This window comes from Paramormyrops kingsleyae, chromosome 3, assembly GCF_048594095.1.
Source record: "Paramormyrops kingsleyae isolate MSU_618 chromosome 3, PKINGS_0.4, whole genome shotgun sequence".
In the NCBI taxonomy this organism is placed as follows: domain Eukaryota; kingdom Metazoa; phylum Chordata; class Actinopteri; order Osteoglossiformes; family Mormyridae; genus Paramormyrops; species Paramormyrops kingsleyae.
Window position 1 is genome coordinate 3348809 of NC_132799.1, and position 25237 is coordinate 3374045.

A 25237-nucleotide genomic window follows, 5' to 3' on the forward strand; every position below is an offset into this window, starting at 1 on the left:
GGGTGCCCCCACCCCCATCTCCAGTAACTGTTTATTTTTGATCCTCTGTCGAACAGAGCGTCAGTCGCTTCAGTGCACACTGGATCGTCCAGGAGCTCAAAGCAACGACCCTGTCAGGGAAGGGGGGCGTGGGGGTGGGAAGGGGGCGTGGGGGTGGGCGAGTGCAGAGCAGCTCCGCTAATGAAAGCCAGTCTGGGGGATCGCCATGGGTGGCATGACAGATGGACTTTGGGGAATTACAGGAAGTGGTGCGGGGCGCCGTCCTCGGCCATGAGTCACGGCGCCTCGGTGTGGCGTCTCTCCTGTGGCCAGCAGTCGTATCCCGGAAAAGTCTGAGTTTTATACTCCCCTTTAAGCTGGACGTCGATTGATAATACGCTGTGTGCTATGGTGACACGACCTCGGGGGTGGGGGTGCTGCTCCATTTACCCGCTTTATTTCCCAGATGGCTGCTACTTCGTTAGCACCAGACTGACAGGAGGGGCCCTGATCTCCACCATTAAAGGGCTACCCACCCCCCAGCCGACCTCACGGGGACACGTCAAATTTACGCTGCTTGTGCCAGGTCGGAGTGGCCCTCCCTGAGCCCCGCCCACTTATTAATCCCCCTGGTGCGGCTTAGGGTCCTGGCGTGGATGCTGCAGGGTCCGAAGGTGCCAAACGGACAGCGGTCATGGAGGCTCTGTGCAGCCCTTTCTACGTGTCTCTGTGGGATAAGTCTCAGTGAGAGGTTAGGGAGCAAAGAGCCACCTGCCTGGGAAGGGGGTGGGACTTCCCACACGCCAGATCAGCCACACCTTCTGCACTCCCCTCCGCTGTGACGTTCCCCCTCGTGTCGTCTGTACCTGAGCTCCTTGTCATGCGCCGCTGGCTTTCTCAAAAATTGTCCTAAGCGGGAGCTCGGTGAGGTGTTTGGGTCAGGCGTCAGCGTCTCGAGCCGCACCGGAGGGGTGTCCCAGCGAAGGGGGAGCTCGTCAGAGGGTGAGGAGGACGGGGCGGCCCAGAGCGTGTGCGGTCTTCAGCCCGTCCTCGGCCGGCCGGTAAATGATTAATGCCACCGGCTGGTTAATGAATAATCAAAGGCTTTGTGTCCTGAAGCGAGACGCGCGGCGGCCATGTCCTCCTGCGGGCCCCCGGCGGGGAGGGGGGGTCCTGCCACCCTGTCTGCTGCGCTGACGCACAGACGCTCGTCGGACAGGAAGCACTCGAGGAAAAGTTATTTCATGATTCCGCACCACATCTCTGCTCATAAACTTTATTCCGGCCTGTTATTTCTCATTTAACTTTAAGTGCTATTTTTATTCTAAGCAAATAGCAACTTTTTTTTATTCACCCATTTCCGCAGCTGGCTGTGTTTTTTTTAAAACAGTTCAGATGAAGTCTCTGCTTAAGATCAGTACCAGCCCACATGGAGCTTTGGGTCCGCTTCACCCCCGCCTAGGCTGTGCCGCCTAATGGGCTGACCGGCACCAGTTAAGACTTGTAGGACCCAAACCAGCAGTCTGCTGGTCACCTCCCCCGGTGCTTTACATACAGCAGTCTGTAAACAGCAGATACACAGCCTCTACTCTAATAGGCGTGTGCATTTTCAGATGCCGGGGTGGCAGGCCGAGGTCGGGAGGCAGCCCCGCTATCCTCTCCGGAACGTTCTGCGGAGCGGCAGAGCCGGCCGGCGTTCCCATGCTGGTGAAAGGCGCCGCAGCCGTTCGATGAGCCCTTGTGGAAAATGTCGAATCCCCGTGTGAGCACCTTCATCTCGCCAGCGCTCCCGTCGCGTGCACCTAAACTAACCCCCCCCTCCCCCTCCCAGTCTTAAACTTTGTCTCCTGGGAAACGGCCAAGGAGCATTAGTCACCGCGGGGCAATTGGATGTATTTTCACATTCCTGAGTTCTGTTACATCAGCACCGTGTCCTGTTATCACTGTATCTGCGGTGTGTGTGTGTGTGTGTGTGTGTGTGTGTCTATGGGTGTGTTTGTGTGAGTTCTGTCCGTTGGTGGCTCTTCCTCTCTGCCCTTGGTGCTACGATGTAGATATTTTGTAAGTTATGGTTATTGTGAAATGTATTGTGTCACTGCAGCATCCCATACAGTACCTGGGGGGGGTTAGCAGTTAAATCACTCCCTCGTGCCGTTGGTAGACAAATGCCTTTTGACGAAGGCGCTCTTTCGTTTTGACTGTGTCCTGTCAGGCCTCCAGGGCCCCTTCGCTGCTCCTGTCAGAGCCAGCTACTCTATTGGGGGGGGGGGGGGGTTCTATCACTGTCCAGGAGACGAGCAGAGATTGGGCCAGGCTACCACCGTGCCGTCTCAAAGACCCTCTATCCCCCTCCAGCTGGAACCGACGGTAGTCGGCCATTGGGCTGGGGGGGGGGGGGGTACCGGACAGTAAAGCAGCTTTTCAGCTAACTGACACCGAGGGGCCAGGGGGGGGGGTGCTGGCCATTTAAATTTTTTTCTAAAGCAGGGATTAGTGTTTGTCGAAGCCCAGCGTGTTCTCTGCAACCGCCGGACGGGCTGAGTCCCCCTGGCGAGTTCGCATGGGCTATTCTGCCGCGTTATGTAACATGGGGGGGCTGCAGTGAATGGGCCTTCACAATCGGCAATGCGGGGGGATAGTGATTGATCACTTGGGATGAACGGGCTCTTGTGTGGGAGCGTGAGAGAGCGTCGGCATGGCCGGGGGACGGGCACCGCACGCATCGCCCCCTTCTCGGATACTTGATGTGGGGGTGTGGGGTGACTTCCAGCGCTTTCTCTGAGCGGATGCGCCCAGCAGCGGGCTTCCCGGGACTGGGGGGGGTGAAGTTGATCTGGAAGTGGGTAGGAATTTGGCTGCGAATCCATGCCTGGACTGAAAATGTGACGCTTTGGGCGCAGAAGTGAGGGGTTCGGGGGGGGGGGGAGGCTGACCTGGCCGTGGAGGATCTGGCCACTTGGACTTGCTGTCCTCAGAAATGCAGGAGTAACAATTTGGAGACTTTAAATATGCAGCAAGTGAGGCCGGGGAGATTGGGGGGGGAAGCAAGGTGTCCAGTTCCTGAAGCGCATGTCATGTGGTGAAGCACCTGCAGGTGGATGTGAGTTGGGGGCCCCGATCGGCCCTGGACCCTGTGGATTTATGGGCCCCCGTCGCGACTTTTACGGCCCCCGCACTCGCGGGGTTGTGGCGGATCCCGTGGCCATTGCCACAAAGGCGTGTAGCATGGTCTGCTGGAAATACCGCGTGTTTGTTTTGGCACATAAACATGGCAGCCCTAGTGGATAGGGGGGAGGGTGGTGTCTTCATGAAATGTGGAGCCGCCCCCCCCCCCCCCCAGAAAACACCCTCTTTGGGCCATGAGCATCAGGTTTACTGCAAGGCCTATTAAACAAACATGTTTTAAGGTGTTTAGACTGGGGTCACTACCAGACCATGTTGCCGGCTTGGGGATGTGGATCGTGACTGGGGGGAGGGGGGGAGCAAAGGCAGCTTTGAGGTGCGGGGTGGGTGTGGCTGCAAGGATAACATCTGTGTGCGGCCCGCCCCCCCGCCGGGGTCAGTATGGAGGAAACAGCAGGCAGTTTCAGAAGCACCTCCACCCCCCACACCCCCTTGCCGGTTTTTATTAAATGCAGATGTGTGATGTGAGGAGCCTCCGTGACTCTGAATACGACGCACTGCACTGCCGGGGCTCAGATCCTGGGCCTCAGATCCTGGGCCTCAGATCCTGGGCCTTCTCCTCAGAAAAGCACTTTCAGTTTCTGCTGTCTGTCTCGCTGCGTTTTTGTTCACCTCTCTCAAACTTGTCTGTTTAGTCTGGTCTCTGAAGCTTATGCAGCATGTTTAGATGCCGGGCTTCAAATGAGGGGGCTTCACATCTTAAAAGGCTGTTTTGTTTCCAGACCTCTGTGCTCTTGGGATTCAGGATGTTTGTGGGCCTGGGTTCTTCTGAAGGTTTTACATCCGGCTCACAGGAACGACATGCATCACACAAGCATCCTCAGGAGGACCACGGGCGTCTGCTCCAGACCCTGCAAACAGCGACGCCAACCGCTGGCAGCTGTGGGCAGCTTGGGGCGGGCCGGCACTGTGTTTGCCCTGTGCGGGCAAGCTTCCCGGTTAGCCGTAAAGAATGCTATATACTGCCTTCTGTCGGGCCGTTAGCATCGTGCACAAGGTACATTGCGCCAGCGTAACTCAAAGGTAAATTCCGAAGTCTGGTTTTCCTCATCCCCGACCTGGGACCCTCTTCCCGGCCTGTCCTGCCTGTACCATCCACATTGCTTCCCATGCAGTTTCGATCTGCTGCTGAGTCAGCGGCGGCTTGTGAAGCTTCCTGACTTGCGCTGGGGGCCTTGCATCTCATGAGCAGCAGGGCAGAACGTCTTGGACCTCGTCCTCCTCTGGCATTTCTGTAGAGCGGACGCCATGAGCCCGGCTCGTCGTGGCTCTCTCCCAGCTCTGGCTGCCCTGCTGCCATTCCTGTCTGCTTAGGCTCGGTCGCCGTATCGCATTCCCACACGCAGCTCACGCTGTTTGGCTGCATTCAGGGCCGGAGAGCACTGCTGCTTCATTGTGCCTTAATGGAGAATAATTTGGGCCCTTGTTGAAAGGCAAAAGGCCTGATGTTTCCAGGTATTATCCAGTTGCATTGCCTGTTTTTTTTCCCTCCTCCCTCCCCCATAGGGTAAGTTAAAACCCTTGCAGCTTCATCTGAGAGGAGGCTGAATAGGGGCCTTTCAGATCAGCTTCAACATGTCCGCCGTTTCCTCCGATCTCTCTTCCCCCCGGATAGACAGACAGTGATAATCCGACGTGGAAACTGGCCACTTGAAGGACCACTCTCTTAGTTTGTTTCATTGCGGTATATTTCCTGAAAGACTTGACCAGGAAGCGGAGGACCTACGTGGAAGCTCCTCCGTAAGATAACCAAGCCCCCCCCCCCCCCCCCTGCTATTGTTTGGCTCCGTTGTTTTGGGGGCGGACATCCTGAGAGTGACGGATTGGCCCTGCCCTGCCAAATTCCTGAACACACAATGCATTTGCTCAGCACATTCAGCGCAAGGAAATGCACAAGAAAAATAAATCAGTTGTCCGCAGCTGTCTTGAGGAGCGCACGCGAGCGAGCGAAACTCACGCGAAGCTTACGTGGCTGCAAATGCCTCCCCGATTTTTATTTTAAGTCTGAAAGTAAATTCTAGAAAAAAAAACAGAATTTCTCAATGATCATAATCGCCTCGCCTCTCAGATTGAGCTGAGACGGGGGTCCGTCACCTTGCCCTCCACCTCCGAACGTCCGGGAAGTCTTTTGAATTCCACTGCGCTGACCATCACCCCGTTGCTGTACGACCGAGAGCAGAGCCGCCAGCGTCTGTTTCCAGCACCTTATCCAATCAGGTCTCTGTATAGGAGGAACCTTTATGTTGCTCTGCCTCATTTGTGTGCTGTGGTCGCGTGTTTTGGAGGGGCCTTGTAAGTGAGATAATGCACAGGATTTGTGTTTAAAGGGGTCTGGGGAGTTTGGGTGCTGGGGTGATGCTCCGTGATCAGTGGGGGCCTGTTGCCATGGTGATTTACTGCAGGCCCTTTGGTGCCGAAGCAGGGAGCGGGAGGTGTCCCCCCCCCCCCCCCGGAGTTGCTTCTCTGAATGCCAGCCGCAGAAGCAGGCTGTGGTGGACTGGTGGTTTCCTGGAGGGCCTGGTATGTTAGGGTGACAGCTTAATGGATTTCGAGGAAAGTGTGTGCAGGTGAGAGTGCCTGTATACATACACACACACACACACACGCGCACACACACACGCGCACACAGATGTGCCTTCATCTGCCCCACTGGTCTCAAAGCCTCCTTTAACAGACCACAGCTGACCATAATGCTGGCACGCTGGTGCCCAGTCTGTAGATGCCCCCTGCTTGGTAGCCCAGGGTGGGGCGGGAGGAGTGGCAGAGGGGGCACAGGGTCAGCGGTGCCCAATCCCTCCTAGTTGCCAGTGCCAGATGAGCCACGGCTGCAGTCACGCCCCCACACACCAGGGGCCCTGTGGGATCCACTAAGAGCCTGTAGTACCTGTTCCCAGTGCTTCATTTCACTAAATAACCTGTTTTAAAGTGTTGGATTTCAGATATATGCGCTACATTGTGCTAAAGCCATGAGCAAGATGAGCGTTATAAAGGGCTAGAGCCAGAGTAACACGGATGAACCCCTCATGCGCTGGGAAAGGGGTGTGAACCAGGGCTGGGGGGCCCAGCCACTTTATGGATGAGCCCCACGGTTCAGTGCTGAGATGTTTGTTTGGTGGTTTGCTAAACATATGTAAGTTTAAATAAAAACCCATTTGTAAGCTCCCTCCCCCTCCCTCCCTCCCTCTCTCACTCACTCACTCACTCACACACACACACACACACACTCACACTCACGTTTTACCCTGGTTTCACCCTGAGACCCTGGTGAATCTTGCGGCACTGTGTTGTCCCCTGTGGGATCTCCTGCAGCCCAGGAGACACTGACGGGTCACGGTCACGACACACTGCCACTGGTCGCCCTCATTCCTACACTCTGCAGGCTGGCTGGCTGGCTTTTACAGCCATCCTGTGCCCCCCCCCCCCCCCATGCTCCCACCTATGTTTCCAGAGTGACAGATAAGGACCCGCGGGCCTCACGGTGACACGGAAAGCCCGCGGTTAAACCTCAGGGTCGCCCACGCTGCCCCTGTTTCAGTCTGTCTTGGTCTCAGGCTTGCTGAGGACTCTTTCATCTGCTGGAAAGTCCCCATCTTGTAGATTTCATAATGGGGGGAGGGGGCATCACTCATGTGACATAACGGCCAATATGCTCACGTTTTCAGGGTTGTACCCTCAGCCAGGGCAATGCGGTGCTCAGCAAAAGTGAAAATACGGTGGATAATTTTGCCGTGGGAGATAAGTGAAATATTGGCCCACAATAACAAGGTAACATCAGGTCTAGGTCTATGTCTAGTCTCTGGGGTGTCAGTATCGTACTCCTGTGGTGCCAGTTGCGCTCCCACCCATTGGGCGCCATGGGCAGCTCCTACAGTCTGCCCAAAAGACTTGCCGCACTCACCAGGCCTATCGTGTAAACTCTGGGCAGGTTTCAGTCTGCATAAACTCTGGGCAGGTTTCAGTCTGCATAAACTCTGGGCAGGTTTCAGTCTGCATAAACTCTGGGCAGGTTTTGGTGTGTGTGAACCCTGGGCTGGTTTCAGTGGGCCTCCCGCTCATTAAAAGCCACCAGATCTGATCTGTGCTGTGTCAGTGTAATGTATTCTTTTTATTGGTGACTATAGGTTGACGGTGGGTTGGGAGTTTCTTGTCGTGTTGGGGTCTGTGTGCAGGGCAGCGCTCTCTCTCCCCTTTTCCCCCACCCCACCCCGACCCTGACCTGCTTTTTCCTGTGTCCTCCTCCGACACATTCCACAGTCTTCCTGGCTTCGGCATCTGCCGAGGAAACGGCATTTACAACCGTGGGACGATGCTTTGGGCTCCGCCCGCATCCCTGATGCCACTATCTATGAATAGCTCTGCGTCCGATATCGACTCGCCTTATTGTGAGAGCGACAGCGTCCATGTTGGGGGCGTGATTTAGCGTATTTGTCCATGTCACCTTCTGCGGCTTCTCACGGCCCAAGCAGATGCTGTGATATGGGAGAGTGTATTTCTGCTGGGAAAATAACTTCCATTTTATGAAACGCCGAGCCCCATGTCACACAAGGTATTTTATTCCTCGTCCTGCTTCTGTTGACCCAACAAAAACTAATGGATATGTGTGGGTCCTCCTTGAGGATTAAGGGTATTTTTTATGTTGGTGATGAAGGGCTAAGAATGCGGCCTGCATGAGGGTAGGGGTTAGCAGATAGCAGTGTCTTCCCGGCAATCACATGCTTCCCATCCCGGAAGTCCGTGTCTCGTTGCCATTCCCATGTCCGCTTCGGTGTTGTCATGTTCCCATGTGTAGGGCTTGTTTTGGGTTCAGACACAGTGCCCCCTCCCCCCCCCCCCATAAGGCAACTCTGGATAGGAACAGTTTGACGCGTTTGTCTGACGATAACACCAGATGCTTCTGAAGCCCTCCAGAAGTTTAGTGAGGTTGGGGCTCTGTGGGGGGGGGGGGGGGACACTAGCCTCTTTGTCTGATGCATTATGAGTCCTCATGGGGCCACATCAACTCTGGGGCTCCCTGGAATGTCATGTGAGGACCTGAGGGCAGGCAGGTGGCCTTGGCGCCGAATCACTGGGACTTCTGGGACATAAACACTACAGTAGACTGTGACCAGGTATCCCCTGTTTATCTATTGTTCTGACTCCAGATACTTAATTCCAGTCTTGGTGCTCCGTCCAATTACTCTCATTGTTTGGAGATCATGTCTAGCAGAAGTGTCTGATGGCCTTCCGCTGTCCCAGTGTCAAGGGTCAAAGAATCAAATGGACCTCATTTGGCTTTGAAAGCCTCAGTGGTTCAGCCTGGGCCTCCTGCTGTCTGTCCATGTCTGACTGTACCCAACTCTCCCTGGCTGCTTCATTACTGGCAGTGCGTAATACGGCACAATAATCTCATGGGCTTCCATTGCATCCTCCCTTCCTTTGTAACTTTTTGCTGTTTATCAGTCTTTCTGCTCAACCTCTGTGAGGTAATCAGGATTTTTTTATGAAGGGTAAACTCTTTCCACTCTCATGTGGGGGTTATAGGTGAATGAGGGGAAAAAAACTCAATTAGATAATTTAGGATGTTGATAAAGTTAGAAAACGCCTAGTCAGAGTTTTGTTTAAAGGCAGGTAGGCTCTGTGTCCCACCCAGTTGCTTTGAAGTTTGCTGTTCCGTTGAACCTCTCCCCCGTGTTCCACTTGGGTCGCCCCACAGCTGTGCAGCCATAATACAAGCGCGATGGAAGTGAACAGGAAGGGAGTCGCCCCTCCGTTCGAGAAGTGAAACTTATCGTTATTCTAACCCTCGGCTCCCCCTACAGATGAGCGAGAGGCCGTGCAGAAGAAGACCTTCACAAAATGGGTGAACTCGCACCTGGCTCGTGTGTCCTGCCGCATCACGGACCTCTACATGGACCTCCGTGACGGTCGCATGCTCATCAAGCTGCTGGAAGTCCTGTCCGGGGAGAGGCTGGTGAGTATGGGAGGCGCTGGAGCAGCCAATACCCACGCCCTTCACCTCAGTGGAATTATCCCGTCCTCTAGATCTGGACCTCTTTGCAGTCTTAAACATGAGGGGTGTTTAACACTGTCTTCCCAAAATGCAGACACACACTGGTCCCTGGTGCTCTAGTGCCTAGTAAATACCTGGGAGCCTCTTGCAATGGTGTCATGTTGTTTCCTTCAGGTGGATAAGCATCGGCAGCTATTTTGAGCTCCTCTTGACAGTAATGGCCTTGATACATAGTTGCACACACGCCCTTGGCTGGTGTAAGACCGAGACCTTGTTGACAAGTATCAACGCAGAGTGCACTTTGCACTGGGGACTCTGGGCATGCTGGGTGACTGTCTGCAAGGTGCTCATTGTTTGAACCACTGCTGCCCACCCCCCCAGCATTCTGAGATGGCTCACTGAACTAGCAAAATAACTTGAAGAAAAAAAAACTAGCACTGAGTTGCCAGTGTGGGTGCTGGGAATGTGAATACCCCATGAAGCAGCTGGTGTTTTCCAGTCCTGATAGCTTTTGAAACAACCGCCCCGTGTAGTTGGGGAAGGAGGTGACTCTGCACGTTTTTTTTTTTTTTATATATATCCCTTCGACCTCTGCAAAGACGTGCCGGCCGGTCTAGGTCTCTCTGTTGGTCAATGTTTAACTGAACTTGCGGTTCAGTACACTGGCAGCTTATTAACTGCCTTCCAAGGGGAACCAGGGGTGGTGCTGAGGGATCGAGTTACTGGAGCCCTGTGGAAACTTTGCATACACACACACACACACTCACTCACACACACACACACACACACACACACGTTTCAGGCTCCCTCTCAATTTGAAATGTGTTGCATCATGCATGATGAAGCCACCATCCGGCTCACCTCCGGGTGCTCTTGGGTTACACCATCAGTGAAGGAGCATTCGGTTCCGCTTCCAGTTTGCGGGCCCCTGGTGCTTTCTGGACATGGACAGGACATTACTGGGATGAGAACGTGTAAAGCGATCTTGCTTATTTGTTTAGCGAGAGAGCCATCGCCGTGACAGGATGCAACTAAAGACATACCAAACGAGAGCAAATTGCGAAAGCTATCTCCACCCCCGCCCCTAAAATGCTGACGGTGCCGGCCTGCGTTTCCACCAAAGGCTTGGCTCGCGCTAGCAGAACAGTGCTGTGTAAGACTGTAGTCTGAACGACTTTTAAATGACTTTCTTCAACTTTCTGGTGAGTCAGAGTGACCTTTACTGCCCAACACAAGGGTGACTGCTGAATGAGTAGGTCTCTGGGACAGGAAGTTTGTTAATTTGCTTTTAGTTCATGGACTATGCCAAGAATGCTTTCTCTCGAGTGCCACAGTCCAGACTCGCAGCAAACTAACAATTAATTTACAGAAGCATCCCTGGCAAATCTGAAGTCTGCCGGCCGGCCGTCACTGGCTGTGAGATGTCACATAGTGGTGAGATTGCCGAATCTGTGGCCACTTTGTTCTGGCCTAAATGGACCGCTGTCCTGCATCGGCGAAACGGCAAGGCATGTACCGTAGACGTGCTTCTGTGCACGGTGGATGGTTCCAAACGGTATGCCGGAGGGGTCTGAATTCCGCTTGTAAATGTGCCCCGGCTTGATCAGAGCGGTGTAAATAACTCAGGCAGGCCATAGTGACTTTCACGCTTCTGATTCGAGGAAATGAGGCAGCGCTGAGTAAATGTGCTTGAGGAGACTTGAACTCTTGGCAATCGCAGTCCGTCTGTGGCTGAGCCGCTGCAGCAGCTATGAGTGCAGTCACATACTTCAGGACCGCTCTGCCAAAGTGGGTTAGTGCATTTCCTCTTAAGACTTTGTTGGACTCAATAAACATTTTCCAAATCTACTCACCCCCGCCCCCCCCCCCCCCACTGGCTTTATGAAATGCGTGTAGACAGATCTGGACTGAAACCACAATTAAGGCAGATTAGCGCCCCTGCTGGGGTCTCACCCCGTCAGCCGCCCCCCTGCCCCCATCTGCGGGGGAAAACGCCGAAACGCACAGCGTCCCCTTCATGGCTTTTCAATAGCGGCTCCTTCGAAAATAACAAAGACAACAAGCCCTGTATGAAGAGGCTCCTTTGTGGGCTGTGAGGAGGAAGTGAGGGAAAGAGAGAGAGGGAATTCCCCCAGCATGCATTGCTGGCTTGAGCTGCTGAGTGAATGAGTGCGGAGGGGTGGGGGGCTGTAAGGCAGAGTTGACCATCCCGTCCCTAAACCTCCAGACCAAAGACAGAAAGCAAAAACAAGCGAATCCCCTGTGAGCCATCAACTCTTGACCCGCTTAATATGCTCAAGTATGTGGGTCTCTGCTGTCCAGGAGCCTCCTTTGTCCGGCTGAGAGCGGGGGTGGGGAGCGGGGGGCCGGGGCCAGGCGGGCGTCCTCACCTGGAGTTGTTTACGGGACGTCCTGGATGGGAGGCAGATGGGTTTGCTTCGCTGTCCTCCGGGTGGACCTCATGCTCTCCTGGGCTCCCCACGAGATGCCCCAGCTGTCTCAACAAGGACCTCCTTGGATGTTTGGACTCCTTGACCCTGGCCAGGGCCGAGCTTCAGTCCAGACCTCCCTCACCATGGGCTTGAGATACTTCAAAGTGTGCCAACCCCCCCCCAGCCACCGGGCCTCATGCCCAAACCCCCCCCCAGCCACCGGACCTCATGCCCGAACCCCACTGTCATGCCTGTACCTCCGACCGGAGATCTTGACAAGACATGAGGTTGCCTATGGCTGACATATTCAGGTTTCCTGGGCTCAGTGGTCAGTCTGGTTTGATGGCTTGATGCCTCCATCTGGATCACACAGCAAACCGCTCAGAGATGCAGGTTCTTAATGGGTTCTGTGTTTCGCCTTGCCTGGGAGGCCATTAGCTGGTAGTATCTCGCCAGTGTGGTGGGACCCTGCTCAGATGTACAGGTTGCACCGTTGCCAGCTTTGAGCCCGAAGCATCATCGCAGACTAACGGAGGCACCTCAGGATGGCAGATGGAGTGCCGGTGTGAGGGATGCAGCCTGGCATCTGGGCACTTCCCTGCCATCCTGAAGTGCCACACCACTCAGGACCGCAGGCACATGCGTGTTCCTCATAAATCACTCTGATATTTTTAGTTATTCTGCTCTGAATAAATATTAATAGGTGCTAATGAAATGTGCTCAGCTGAAGGGCTTGGTTCTACCCCCGGGCTCCCAGGCACAGTCCCCAGCCTCTGTTTGGTCCCTGTAAGGGCTCAGATGTTGCATGTTAAACATGACATCCAGTTGAGTTGTTAATGTTTACCCTTAGGTTTCTTTGTTCAGCTGATACTTCACAACTAATTCTAATTGCTGTAAGTCTGCAGTAAACGGTGCATGCAGTTTGCACTTACATTTTGTTAAATGCGTATCTGCTCCATGGCACAGAAATTTAGCAGGATATGCTAATGTGTGCTGCTTATTTTAAATTCCAGATTCAAAGTCACCTGTTCACCAAAGGGCACTAATGAAGTATTTTCAGCTTCAGCGTTAATGTCACACTGATGACTCAGACTAAATAATGAGAACTTTCGTATGCTGTAGGAATTCGGTCTGGCTTTGAATGCACAGCAGAGGTGAAGGACAGCAGCTGAAGCGCGCTTGGTTCTGTTGCGGTTCTGTCCCCCTCTAGCCGAAGCCCACCAAAGGGCGCATGCGCATCCACTGCCTGGAGAACGTGGACAAGGCGCTGCAGTTCCTGAAGGAGCAGAGGGTGCACCTGGAGAACATGGGCTCCCACGACATCGTCGACGGCAACCACCGCCTCACGCTGGGCCTGATCTGGACCATCATCCTCCGCTTCCAGGTATGCTCTCCCAGAACCTGCTGTTATGGTTAGGGCTGGGTAGAGTTTATGGTTGTCATAGTTGGGATTTGGATTTTGGCAATAGAAATTAATGGAGTCTGTGCATGCGTGCGTTTCTGCGTGCGTGCCTGCATGCATACGTGTATGTATATTGACTGACAGGCAAGTGGAATCCTGTCTTCAATAAAGCAAAAGCAGGCACCAAGTAGGGGGTTAGGGTGGATAATTAGAATTTAATTCCTTCATTTGACATCCTGTGTGGATTAAAATAAATTTCTACCGTGCATAAATCCATAGACACTTAAATCTTCATAGCAGGACTGGGCTGGCCTCTGATGGGGGTCTGAAATGGATTAGCATGCTAATTTAAACACCGGAGTCCTGGGGTGGGGGGGGCTGTTAAATCACGCTGATGGCAGTTTGTTAAGGCTGGGCGTCTGGTCTCTCTGGTGTGATAGATCCAGGACATCAGTGTGGAGACTGAGGACAACAAAGAGAAGAAGTCTGCCAAGGATGCCCTGCTCCTGTGGTGCCAGATGAAGACTGCAGGGTGAGAGACCTGCCTGTGCCATGTGGCTCCGCCCGGCACTGTGTGGCTCCGCCCACTGCATTGTGGCTCCTCCTGGTACTGTGTGGCTCCACCCACTGCATTGTGGCTCCTCCTGGTACTGTGTGGCTCCGCCCACTGCATTGTGGCTCCTCCTGGTACTGTGTGGCTCCTCCCACTGCATTGTGGCTCCTCCCAGTACCATGTGGCTCCGCCCACTGCATTGTGGCTGATCCCAGTGCCATGTGGCTCCTTCACATACAGTACATGTGGTCAATTCCTGTACTTCTCTCTCTCCAGTGAATCAGTATAGTACAGTGCTCTGTGTGCCATTTATTATATTCCATGATGGCAATAATAATAATAAAGCGATGGATGTTAAACAGCTAAAGAGCAGCCATTATGGAGGGCCAGTCTCAGAGAGAATGCGAGGAATGCCCGGCCAGCAGTTCATCTCTGCTCATTGATGTCACTGCAGTTGTACGCAGACGTCATGCCATGTAGAATAAGCAGACCATTTGCTGTGTTTAGATTTAACTAGAAATGGCCATTTTCTTTCTGTTTTTCTGTCAGGTATCCCAACGTAAACATCCACAACTTCACCACGAGCTGGAGGGACGGCATGGCCTTCAATGCTCTCATCCACAAACACAGGTACGAGCTGGGATGCAGATCGCAGCTGTGTGACCCTGCAGGCAGCGCAGCCTGTGCGTCTGCGCTGGACTGACCCATGTTGTGTGTGTGTACTTTGCGTGTGCGCAGACCGGACCTGATCGACTTCGACAAGCTGAAGAAGTCCAACGCCCACTATAACCTCCAGAACGCCTTCAATTTGGCCGAGCAGCATCTGGGCCTCACTAAGCTGTTGGACCCTGAGGGTGAGTCTGTCCCCCCCCCCCCCCCCCGCTCGTCCTCTGCCGCTCATCTTTCACCGCAGCCGCGTTCTGACTTCCTCTGCCGTCTATCTTGACAGATATCAGCGTGGACCATCCCGACGAGAAGTCTATCATCACCTACGTTGTGACGTACTACCACTACTTCTCCAAGATGAAGGCCCTGAAAGTGGAGGGCAAGCGGATAGGGAAGGTGAGGAACAGGCCCAGGGCTCGCAGATGGGCCCGTACCACCTAGCTGTCCTGCATGACGGGTCTGTGTTTCAGGCTCCTTTCAAAGCTGCATGCTTAGAAATCCTGAATCATCACAGTATAGGGAAAGTGCACTTTCTTCCAAGAAGATCAGTGCAGATGGGATTTGTCGGCTGTTGGGCTTATTTCGGTTCCTATGAGTCTTCTGGCATTTGAGGCATTGTCCGTAATATGCTGTCCAGGAGCTATGGAAAAATGATAATATTTCACTCTATTTTGTCATAAAACATTTTGTTTACACATAGTGTGGTAGGCTACCTTGTTCCTGGATTAGATGTGGGCTGTTCTGATGGTGCTGTGTGGGTCCGTTGTGCTGTGCAGGTGCTGGACAACGCCATCGAGACTGAGAAGATGATTGAGAAATACGAGTCGCTGGCCTCGGACCTGCTGGAGTGGATCGAGCAGACCATCATCATCCTCAACAACCGCAAGTTCGCTAACTCCCTGGTGGGGGTACAGCAACAGCTGCAGGCCTTCAACACGTACCGCACCGTGGAAAAGCCCCCCAAGTGAGACACCACCACCCCTCCCCCGCCAATCCACAGCCAGAGTACATGGGGTTGATTTTTGCAGCGAGCTATATAACGTTATTCCATCATTCATCTGCTTAGCGGTGGTCAAAATCCATAGTAATGTCTGCTGCATATATTCATATTTATATCCGTTGCTTGACTTAAGTGGTACCAAGGGGACCCAAAAGGTAAGAGAGCCAGGATTGCGACAGCCAGAATGCAGGCCTTCACCCCTCAGTCCCACTGCCCCAGTTCCCCTGTAAACTCTGGGTGCATGTCAGTGACTCGGTTATCCAGCCCCCAGTGAATATATCATCCATCTGTGTGCAAGTCTCTGCAGAAAACTCACGCTAATCTTGCCGAATACTAATCTCCCATTCAATTTTCATCTGTGAAGAATAGTGTTCCACGACAATGAATACCTCAGGCCAAGTTTTGCAAACGCCCTGAATTCTCCTCCTAACCTGGGGTCTCCAACCTCCTCCTTCAGGTTCACGGAGAAGGGGAACCTTGAGGTGCTGCTCTTTACCATCCAAAGCAAGATGAGAGCCAACAACCAGAAGGTCTACATGCCACGAGAGGGCAAGCTCATCTCAGACATCAACAAAGTAAGATGTCAACTTCGACGGCCTTGATTTGGGATCATGGTTCCCAACCAATTTTACATTGTGGACCTGCTTATGTTGTGTAAGAAATTCACAGACTGGGGGTTGAGAACCCCTGAACTAAAAGTAGTGGAATTGCTGTAGACTGATTGTAGCGATAAAGGTCTTGGAGTTCAACTTTCAAGGCTGTGACGCTGGAGATGTTGAGGTGTCCAGATGAATATGCTGTGGCGGCATCTCCCTTTGCTTGGGTCACTCACGCGTTCTGACCCCATCTTGGGCTTACGTCACTGGACCTGAGCTTGAGCGAGTGTGTCCCGCCCACCAGGCATGGGAGCGGCTGGAGAAGGCAGAGCATGAGCGGGAGCTGGCGCTGCGCACCGAGTTGATCCGGCAGGAGAAGCTGGAGCAGCTGGCCCGCCGCTTCGACCGCAAGGCGGCCATGAGGGAGACCTGGCTGAGTGAGAACCAGCGGCTCGTCTCGCAGGTGTGTGTGCCGGCAGCCCTGGGGGGGGCGTGGGGGGGCACCACGTGCCCTTGATCCCTGGACTTCGGGGGTGCATGTCCTGCATGTTGCTAGTACGCTTCCCAAACACTGACATACTGACGGGTATCAGTAAACATCCCTCTCTCTGACACCCCATAGTCGCCCCCATCATCAATCATAGTGACCTGCTTTAGAATCGTGTACAATAATTTTAAGAGCGTATGCAGTACAGACCTGATGTACGATTAAACAAAACACGCAGCAATAAACACCGCATGCAATTCTGAAGATTGATGCAGACCCCTGTCTTCAGTCTTAGAGACAGGGGCATAATTTAAGGTAAAATATGTGAACGGCACACAGCGGAATAACATAGCTGAATGACGTCGTCCCTTTGACCGCTCAGATCTTTATTGTGATTTCCTGAGACTCTCCAGTGATCTGTCATAACGCAATCAGGCCTGCCGTTATTTTTCTGGTGACGTATCCCTCCCACGCATTTTCTATTGAAAATCATAATTGGTTTTTAGTGCCCCCTAGTGACATTGCTGAGTAAAGGCCAGCAGTTTAATGCTTGATTTGAGCTGTGGCCAGTCATTCTATGCTAATAAAACCTTATCGTTTTTTTTGTTCCAGTTTTGGTTTCTCTTGTGTTTATCTGTCAAATGCACAGGTGTAGTTTGACCCTATGTTTTGTGTGTGTCCCCCCCCCCCCCAGGACAACTTTGGCTTTGACCTGCAGGCAGTGGAAGCCGCCACCAAGAAGCATGAGGCCATCGAGACGGACATCGCGGCGTACGAGGAGCGTGTGCAGGCCGTGGTGGCTGTGGCGCGCGAGCTGGAGGCAGAGAACTACCACGACATCAAGCGTATCACGGCACGCAAGGACAACGTCATCAGGCTGTGGGAGTACCTACTGGAGCTACTGCGGGCTCGCCGGAGCCGACTGGAGATGAACCTGGGCCTGCAGAAGGTCTTCCAGGAGATGCTCTACATCATGGACTGGATGGACGAGATGAAGGTGCGGGCAGATTCAGCATTGGCCTCGAGTCTCTTGTTAAGCCTGTGAAATGCTGGTGGTCCTGGTAAATGTTTGAAGGTGCTGACCTCCTTTGATTGCCCCCCCCCCCCCCCTGCACAGATGCTGCTGCTGTCCCAGGACTACGGGAAGCACCTGCTGGGCGTGGAGGACCTGCTGCAGAAGCACGCCCTGGTGGAGGCCGACATCGGCATCCAGGCCGACCGCGTCAAGAACGTCAACGCCAACGCGCAGAAGTTTGCCCTGGACACAGAGGGTGAGGCTCTGGAGCATTGCGACTGCAGAGGAAAGCAGGAATTCAGGATTACATCATTCATTTAGCACTCACTCGTACCCAAAGTGATGTACAGCCGGTCCCTGCAGCAATTGGGGTTTAGGGCTTTGCTCAAGGGAACAGTGACATCACTCGGAATTTAAACCCGTGGCCTTCCGATATCAGGCACATGGTCCTCTCCTACAGAGCTGCACGCCCCCCTGGCAGATTTAGGGGGCCCAGCACTTTATTGCTGCTCCTGAATATGAAACATGTCTCATTAATGTCTTATCTGTCCGGTTGGTAAATGATACCATTGGGGGCCCATGGTCATATTTTGTCAGGGAGGCCAGCATTTCTAGCTATGCCCCTGCCCCCCCTCTCTCAAATAAAACAACAAGAGAAAACCCATACTAGCAATAAAGGGCTTTAAGGAGAAAGTCCATCCAGATCACTGTAGGAAGAATCCCTACTTTGGGTGGGGGGGGGGTCTCGTGAAATCCAACATGGTATAAAGATTGAGAGTGAGATATCAGTCATTGTGAACTGCAAAATAAACTGACAATTGTGTTTTTGTGCCCCCACCCCACCCCAGGCTACAAGCCGTGTGACCCGCAGGTGATCCGGGACCGAGTGGCCCACATGGAGTTCTGCTACCAGGAGCTGACCCAGCTGGCAGCGGAGCGCCGGGCGCGGCTGGAAGAGTCCCGGCGCCTCTGGAAGTTCTTCTGGGAGATGGCGGAGGAGGAGGGCTGGATGCGGGAGAAGGAGCAGATCCTGTCGTCGGAGGACTGTGGCAAAGACCTGACGGCGGCTATCCGGCTGCTGAGCAAACACCGTGCCTTCGAGGATGAGATGAGCGGGCGGAGTGGGCGGCTGCAGCAGTCAGTCCGCGAGGGCGAGGCCATGGTGGAGGCGCAGCACTTCGGCAGCGACAAGATCCGCGAGCGCACCACCGACATCCGCGAGCAGTGGGCCGCGCTGGGCCGCCTGGCCGCAGTGCGGCGTACTCGCCTGGAGGAGGCGCTCAGCCTGCACCAGTTCCAGGTCGACGCCGACGACATCGATACCTGGATGCTGGATGTGCTGCGCATCGTCTCCAGCGCCGACGTGGGCCACGACGAGTTCTCCACGCAGGCACTCGTCAAGAAGCATAAGGACGTGGCGGAGGAGACGGCCAGCTACCGGCCCATCATCGACGCCCTGCGGGAGCAGTCGTGCGCGCTGCCCGGCGAGCACGGCCAGTCCGAGGAGGTGCAGAGCCGGCTGGCCGGCATCGAGGAGCGCTACCGCGAGGTGGCCGAGCTCACGCGCCTCCGCAAGCAGGCGCTGCAGGACGCCCTCGCCCTCTACAAGATGTCCAGTGAGGCGGACGCCTGCGAGCTGTGGATCGATGAGAAGGAGCAGTGGCTGAACAGCATGCAGATTCCCGAGAAGCTGGAAGACCTGGAGGTCATCCAGCACAGGTGAGATGCACCGCCAGGCTCTGCAGAAGGACCTGCCCTGTGTCAGTCCTCAAAGCTGGCCTTCACCTCTGCTCTGAGGAATTCTGTTTGCTCCCTTTTTCACTTGGGGGGTCATCACCATAAACATTTATTTCATGTTTAAACGCAAAACATTCTCTACAGAATTTCAGATGAATGCTTTTTACCAGGGAATGCATTCATAAAAACTCACAAATGACTTCCAAACCTGAAATCACATTGAGCTGTATCCTGATAGCATGGGAAAAGCAGCGTCCTTCAGCACAGAGCGTGCATGCAGCCGGACGCTCGCTGCTTCCTCATGCCGGGCCTGTCTGTCACCTTAACTGGTCTTGGCTATAGTTCAAGGCTAGCAGGGGCTGTCAGAGTCAGGCTGGCGCTGACCCCCTGCCCTCCCGATGACAGCGCATGGTTCCTAAGCGAGGGTCTCGTGCTGTTGTGTCTTTCCGGGCTGAGAGAGAGAGACCCCTTCAAACTAGGCAGTGTCGTCTTAAGTCACGATATCCTCCAGATGTGTCGTACAGATAATGGGTCTCTGCTTGTCCCTATTTGTCAGTTTTGCCAACGATATAGACAAAGTCTCAGAGTCCCAGAGTCCCCCTCCTGACAACGGTGGCTCAATATCACATTTAAAACAGACGATGGATTCTTCCAGAAAAATCCATGACGCCATGCATTCAAATTTGCAAATTTGATACCGAGAGCACCGGGTGAATTCAGGCTGTTTTACCATCATAGCCCCAGCCCAGAGTGGAAGTGGAAATAAAAAGCATTTAATCAGTGCTGCAGTTTATTATTGGTTAGTGTTATTGAGTTTTTGCTAATGCTAATCACGCCTGTTCCTATTCAATCTACCCCACGGGGGGTCTGTGCCACCGTCTTCCCAGTCACTCCCGCTCAGCTGTGTTTGCTGCTTGGCCATTTGAGAATGCGGTTGGGATCGGTTGTTAAGTCATCTAATGAGTGCCCACATCCCAAATATATGTGATATCCCCCCCCCGATGTGATTTGGTTGATTGGGAATGTGCTGTTGGAAGTCTCATTGGGACTTTCCCCCGCAGGTTCGAGAGCCTGGAGCCAGAGATGAACAACCAGGCTTCGCGGGTCGCCGTCGTCAACCAGATCGCCAGGCAGCTGGTTCACAGCGGGCACCCCGGGGAGAAGGAGATCAAAGCCCAGCAGGATAAGCTGAACACCAGGTCAGTCGCCTCCGCCCTCTGTCTGTGTGCGGGTGGTGGCACAGTGGTTAAGGACCCAAAGGCTGTAGGTCCAAGATCCAAGAGTAGCCTTCACTGTGACCCACTTGAGATGGTACCGTCGTCCTGGCCAGGGTAGAGGGCCGGCCATCTAGTTTGGAGGCATACTTCAGAAAGTGATTAGGCTGAAGATCACATGGGTTTTTGGATGAAAGCGGCAATTTAGAAATAGCTGAATATGGTACAAAACTGTCTGAGTAGGGTAGGTAATTACGGCTTGGAAGAGAATCGTCTGTTTCCGCAGCTGTGGTCAGCAGGTGACACACAGTGACAGGCCGTCTGGATGAGCCCTTACGTCGTCCCGGTAAATGTCAGCGGGTCCAGATGCCTTAGTGGGTGGCAGGGATGCTCGGTTACCTCAGGAGATAGTGAGGAGTCATCTTGGGGGCTGTTCAGTGACTTCTGAGCAGACCCCCCCCCCCATTTCCCACAGCATCCTGTATCTACTTTCACTCTATTAAACATTTACAAACCGGGTTGAAATTCGTCACATGTGCATCATTTTTCTCTGTCATACCCAATGTGGTCCTGTTAGTGGCGGATTGTCTGTAATCTAAAAAATGATGCTCTTCAGTGATCATACACGTTACCGATAAGCTTGTCACAGTTTTTGCTATATGCTTCCTGTCTTCATTGGTTGAGATGCACACCCTTAGATGTGGGCATGTTCTCGGGTTTGTGACCATAGCTGTCTTGGTCGGGTAGGTGGAGCCAATTCCGGGATCTAGTGGACCTGAAGAAGGATGCCCTCAACTCTGCTTTGGGGGTGCAGAACTACCACCTGGAATGCAACGAGACCAAGTCATGGATCCGCGAGAAGACCAAGGTGATCGAGTCCACCCAGGAGCTGGGGAACGATCTGGCTGGCGTCATGGCCCTGCAGCGCAAACTGACAGGCATGGAGCGTGACCTGGTCGCCATCGAGGACAAGCTGACTGACCTGCAGAAGGAGGCGGAGAGGCTTGCGGCTGAGCACCCAGACCAGGCCCAGGCCATCATGGGCCGGCTGGCAGAGATCACCGGCGTGTGGGAGGAGATGAAGACCACACTGAGGAACCGGGAGGAGTCACTCGGCGAGGCCAGCAAGCTGCAGCAGTTCCTGCGAGACCTGGATGACTTCCAGTCCTGGCTGTCCCGCACGCAGACCGCCATCGCCTCGGAGGACATGCCCAACACGCTGGCGGAGGCCGAGAAGCTGCTCACCCAACATGAGAACATCAAGAACGAGATCAACAACTACGAAGAGGACTACCAGAAGATGCGTGACATGGGCGAGATGGTGACCCAGGGCCAAACAGATGCCCAGTACATGTTCCTGCGGCAGAGGCTGCAGGCCCTGGACACCGGCTGGAATGAGCTTCACAAGATGTGGGAGAACCGGCAGAGCCTGCTGTCCCAGTCCCACGCCTACCAGCTATTCCTGAGGGACACCAAGCAGGCGGAGGCCTTCCTCAACAACCAGGTACCTCATATCTGCATCACACGTACCAAAACAGTTCCACACCTTCGCTCATACATGTCAACACAGGTCAAGCAGCTGGTGCAATAAAATCGGTCATAAGTGTAAGTAAGCCGACCTTAATCAAAATGGTTGTATAATGTATCCAGAATCTACTGAGGTGTTTAATGCCAAGACATTGGGTGTATCACTGGTCAGCAGAGGTGTCAAGTCTCACATTTTACCCATGAGACTCGTGTTTTGTTTTTTGCTTTTTTTGTCTTTGCTGCTGTCTCACAGATTGTTTTGCACTTAAACCAAACAAAAAAATGTTTTCACATCAGAAATGACCTGCTGTGAAAGCTTATCCGAATTCGCACTAAAAATATATGCCATTCTCTTCAGTCTCCCTGCATTTATTTCCGTGTAATAAATGTACACCTCGGGCTGGTCTCTGCTGTGACTCCAGGTAGTTATGGATCAGTGTCATTGTGTGTTGGTACATTAAGCAGGAGTCATGGCGTCCCATCTGTCATCATTCTGTCGGTCATCTCAGCTTGCCTCCATGGCATCCTGTTAGAGATCCTAGCAGCCCAAGTCGATCACAGGGATCTCCATGAGGTCGCTGTTAGATCACTTACTTGCTTACTTCTCTCAAATGTGGCTTATTTAAAGCACAGAATGTACCACCCTCTCATTCGACAAACAGCCTTTGCTGTCTTTGGTAGTGATTAATGATAAGTGCACTTGCTTTTATTGTGAATTACATTGGGTTGCTTGTGCCCGCAGATGCTGGCGTGTTTGTAGCGCTTGTGCACTGTGCTGTACTCGTTGAGGCAGCATTACTTTGCAAATTCATGCTAAATTTAAAGGTTAGACCCATTGGTTTTGGTTCCGGTTTGCACTGGAAGTAACAGTCATCTATAGAAACAAACACGGAAGGTGACAGAAAGGGTGGAGGTGTAAGGAGAGCTTTCTTCTTGGGGAAGTAATCCCCTGGGTCGCTCCAAGGTCAAGTGTTGGCGTGTGCACGCATGTACGCTGTCCGTGGCTGACGCCCCATCCCGTCCCTCCCCAGGAGTATGTCCTGGCCCACACGGAGATGCCCACCACCCTGGAGGCTGCCGAGGGGGCCATTAAGAAGCAGGAGGACTTCATGACCACCATGGACGCCAACGAGGAGAAGATCAACGCCGTGGTGGAGACGGGGAGGCGGCTGGTGAGCGACGGCAACATCAACTCAGAGCGCATCCAGGAGAGGGTGGACTCCATCGATGACAGGTACCACCTACTCACACCCCCAGATGCATTACCAAATGGGTCAGGGGCCCTAGAGCAGGGCTAGATACACATTCTGTAGATACGTATAATAATAATGTTGTAAATTCAGCTAATAGGAATATGGATCCACCTGCCAAGCAAATGATTTGTAGACCCCATTTATATAACCTGTGTGAAATATTCCACTGGAAAACCAAGGAAGAAGCAGCATGATTAACTTCACATTAATTTTCACAGAAGTTATCGGTGTTTAGCCCTTGGCTGCCTGGAAAATTGTGAATGACTCATTTAACACTTCAGGGTGTTAAATGTCATTACCACTATTGTAATTCCCTCTCCACTGTAGCGGTTTACGCAACCAAAATGGCTGCTTGTGATGGTCCTTGACAGTTCAGTGAGACCATCTCCCTCACTGTACTAGCTCATGATAGGGATTCTGGGTGAGATGAAACTTCACATTCTCCGAGGATCAATAGACAGACTTCATCCTCCGTCTGCAGTTGGACAGAGGGCGTCTCGGGTTTGGTAGCCGGGTGGAATTACGGCGTAGCTGAGCCGGCGCTGTTTGGCTGCCGCGGTGACGCCTAGATGGATTTGCCTTTGCCCAGGCACAAGAAGAACCGGGAGGCGGCCAGCGAGCTGCTGATGAGGCTGAAGGACAACCGGGATCTGCAGAAGTTTCTGCAGGACTGCCAGGAGGTATGGCCAACCTGCAGCCCTGGCTAGCTGGGGGGGGCACGGCCAACTCTCTCGGAATACAGCTCACGGTCCAGGGAGAAATGTTTGAATAGAAAGTAGCAAGCGTTTTCGCGTTTATTTTGTAGACGCTTTTGTCCAAAGTCAGGCAGATGGCACATAGCACACATACATGCTGTCAGGAAGTCAACTAGGCATAAGTAAGGCTGAGCTTACGATGGACGTCCAGGTAAGTGTAAGCAGCATCGGAGCAGGAGCTGCAGAACATCCACCAATAAGACGACCATGCTTATCAGTGCAGCATTAAGAGCTTGTCGCATTTGCCCGTGAAGGTTCCTGTGTATCATCTTTAGTGCACGTTCTGCCACATTAGCCTGTAGATGCATGACCCACACACATGTGTGAGCATCTGTCAGTGGCGAACATCTCCCAGGACAGTGCCTAATTATCGCCTGCTTCCCCTACTTGACGGATCACACCCCCGAGCCGGCCCCGCTAATCACCCTGCTAATTGCCCCTCTCCTACCCACAGCTGTCCCTCTGGATCAACGAGAAGATGTTGACCGCCCAGGACATGTCCTATGACGAGGCCAGGAACCTGCACAGCAAGTGGCTGAAGCACCAGGCCTTCATGGCGGAGCTGCAGTCCAACAAGGAGTGGCTGGACAAGATTGAGAAGGTGCGTGTGCAGCCGGGACCTGGGGATTGGGGGAAGCTGGTGGAGATGCTTTTGTCTCTGCTTGACCTCCCTGTAACGACCACTGAGGAAGAACTTAGAATCATCTTGCATAAAAAGGAGAGATGAGCCCAAGGGAGCAGACAGGGATGCTCCTCAGAATATTAATTCCCTTTTTGTGTAAAGCTGAGTAGTGAGGATCTTGTGTCAGGCAGGAGAATCATCTTCATAATGCTACAATACAGAGCCAAGCAGTTTGTCTCACTGCTGCCACCCGGTGTCCATCCAGCAGACAGCTTCATGTGACATCAGCGGCCATGCGGCAGCTGATGTCCGCGGGGCGGTTTATGTAATTACCCCCTGCCCTCCGCTCAGCCGCAAACCAGTGGATCAGCGGGGTTCCAGCTAGAGCATTCTGGGATATATGGAATTAAATCTGAATTTGAATTTGAATTTGAAGCATATGTATCCCACGATGCCTCCCCCCACAGGACGGGACGCAGCTGGTGGCGGAGAAGCCGGAGACGCAGGCGGTGGTGAAGGAGAAGCTGTCGTCTCTGCACTCCATGTGGAATGACCTGGAGTCCACCACACAGACCAAGGCGCAGTGCCTCTTCGACGCCAACAAGGCGGAGCTCTTCAGCCAGAGCTGCGCTGACCTGGACAAGTGGCTGGTGGGCCTGGATGGTCAGATCCACTCAGACGACTACGGCAAGGACCTGACCAGCGTCAACATCCTGCTGAAGAAGCAGCAGGTGACATTTCCTGCTTTGCTTATGGGTTCTGGTGGACTCATTCTCCCGAAACTGCTCAGCTCCTGAGCTCATAGGTCATGACACCCAGCACAGGTC

General features: G+C 53.4%; 1 protein-coding gene across 4 annotated transcripts in view; it reads left to right on the forward strand.

Annotated features, from left to right (window-relative positions):
• Positions 1-25237, forward strand: part of LOC111852352 (spectrin beta chain, non-erythrocytic 1) — a 73050-nt gene that overhangs the window by 34347 nt on the left and 13466 nt on the right. For all 4 annotated transcript variants that reach the window (XM_072709399.1, XM_072709396.1, XM_072709397.1 and 1 more), the window contains 18 exons: positions 8961-9112; positions 12794-12967; positions 13426-13517; positions 14088-14168; positions 14277-14392; positions 14488-14600; positions 14981-15168; positions 15662-15779; positions 16105-16263; positions 16982-17284; positions 17405-17558; positions 18151-19021; positions 20101-20238; positions 21001-21757; positions 22812-23014; positions 23623-23713; positions 24243-24389; positions 24878-25141. In XM_072709399.1, the coding sequence (XP_072565500.1) occupies positions 8961-9112; positions 12794-12967; positions 13426-13517; positions 14088-14168; positions 14277-14392; positions 14488-14600; positions 14981-15168; positions 15662-15779; positions 16105-16263; positions 16982-17284; positions 17405-17558; positions 18151-19021; positions 20101-20238; positions 21001-21757; positions 22812-23014; positions 23623-23713; positions 24243-24389; positions 24878-25141 (4121 nt within the window). The remainder of the gene's footprint in view (positions 1-8960; positions 9113-12793; positions 12968-13425; positions 13518-14087; positions 14169-14276; positions 14393-14487; positions 14601-14980; positions 15169-15661; positions 15780-16104; positions 16264-16981; positions 17285-17404; positions 17559-18150; positions 19022-20100; positions 20239-21000; positions 21758-22811; positions 23015-23622; positions 23714-24242; positions 24390-24877; positions 25142-25237) is intronic.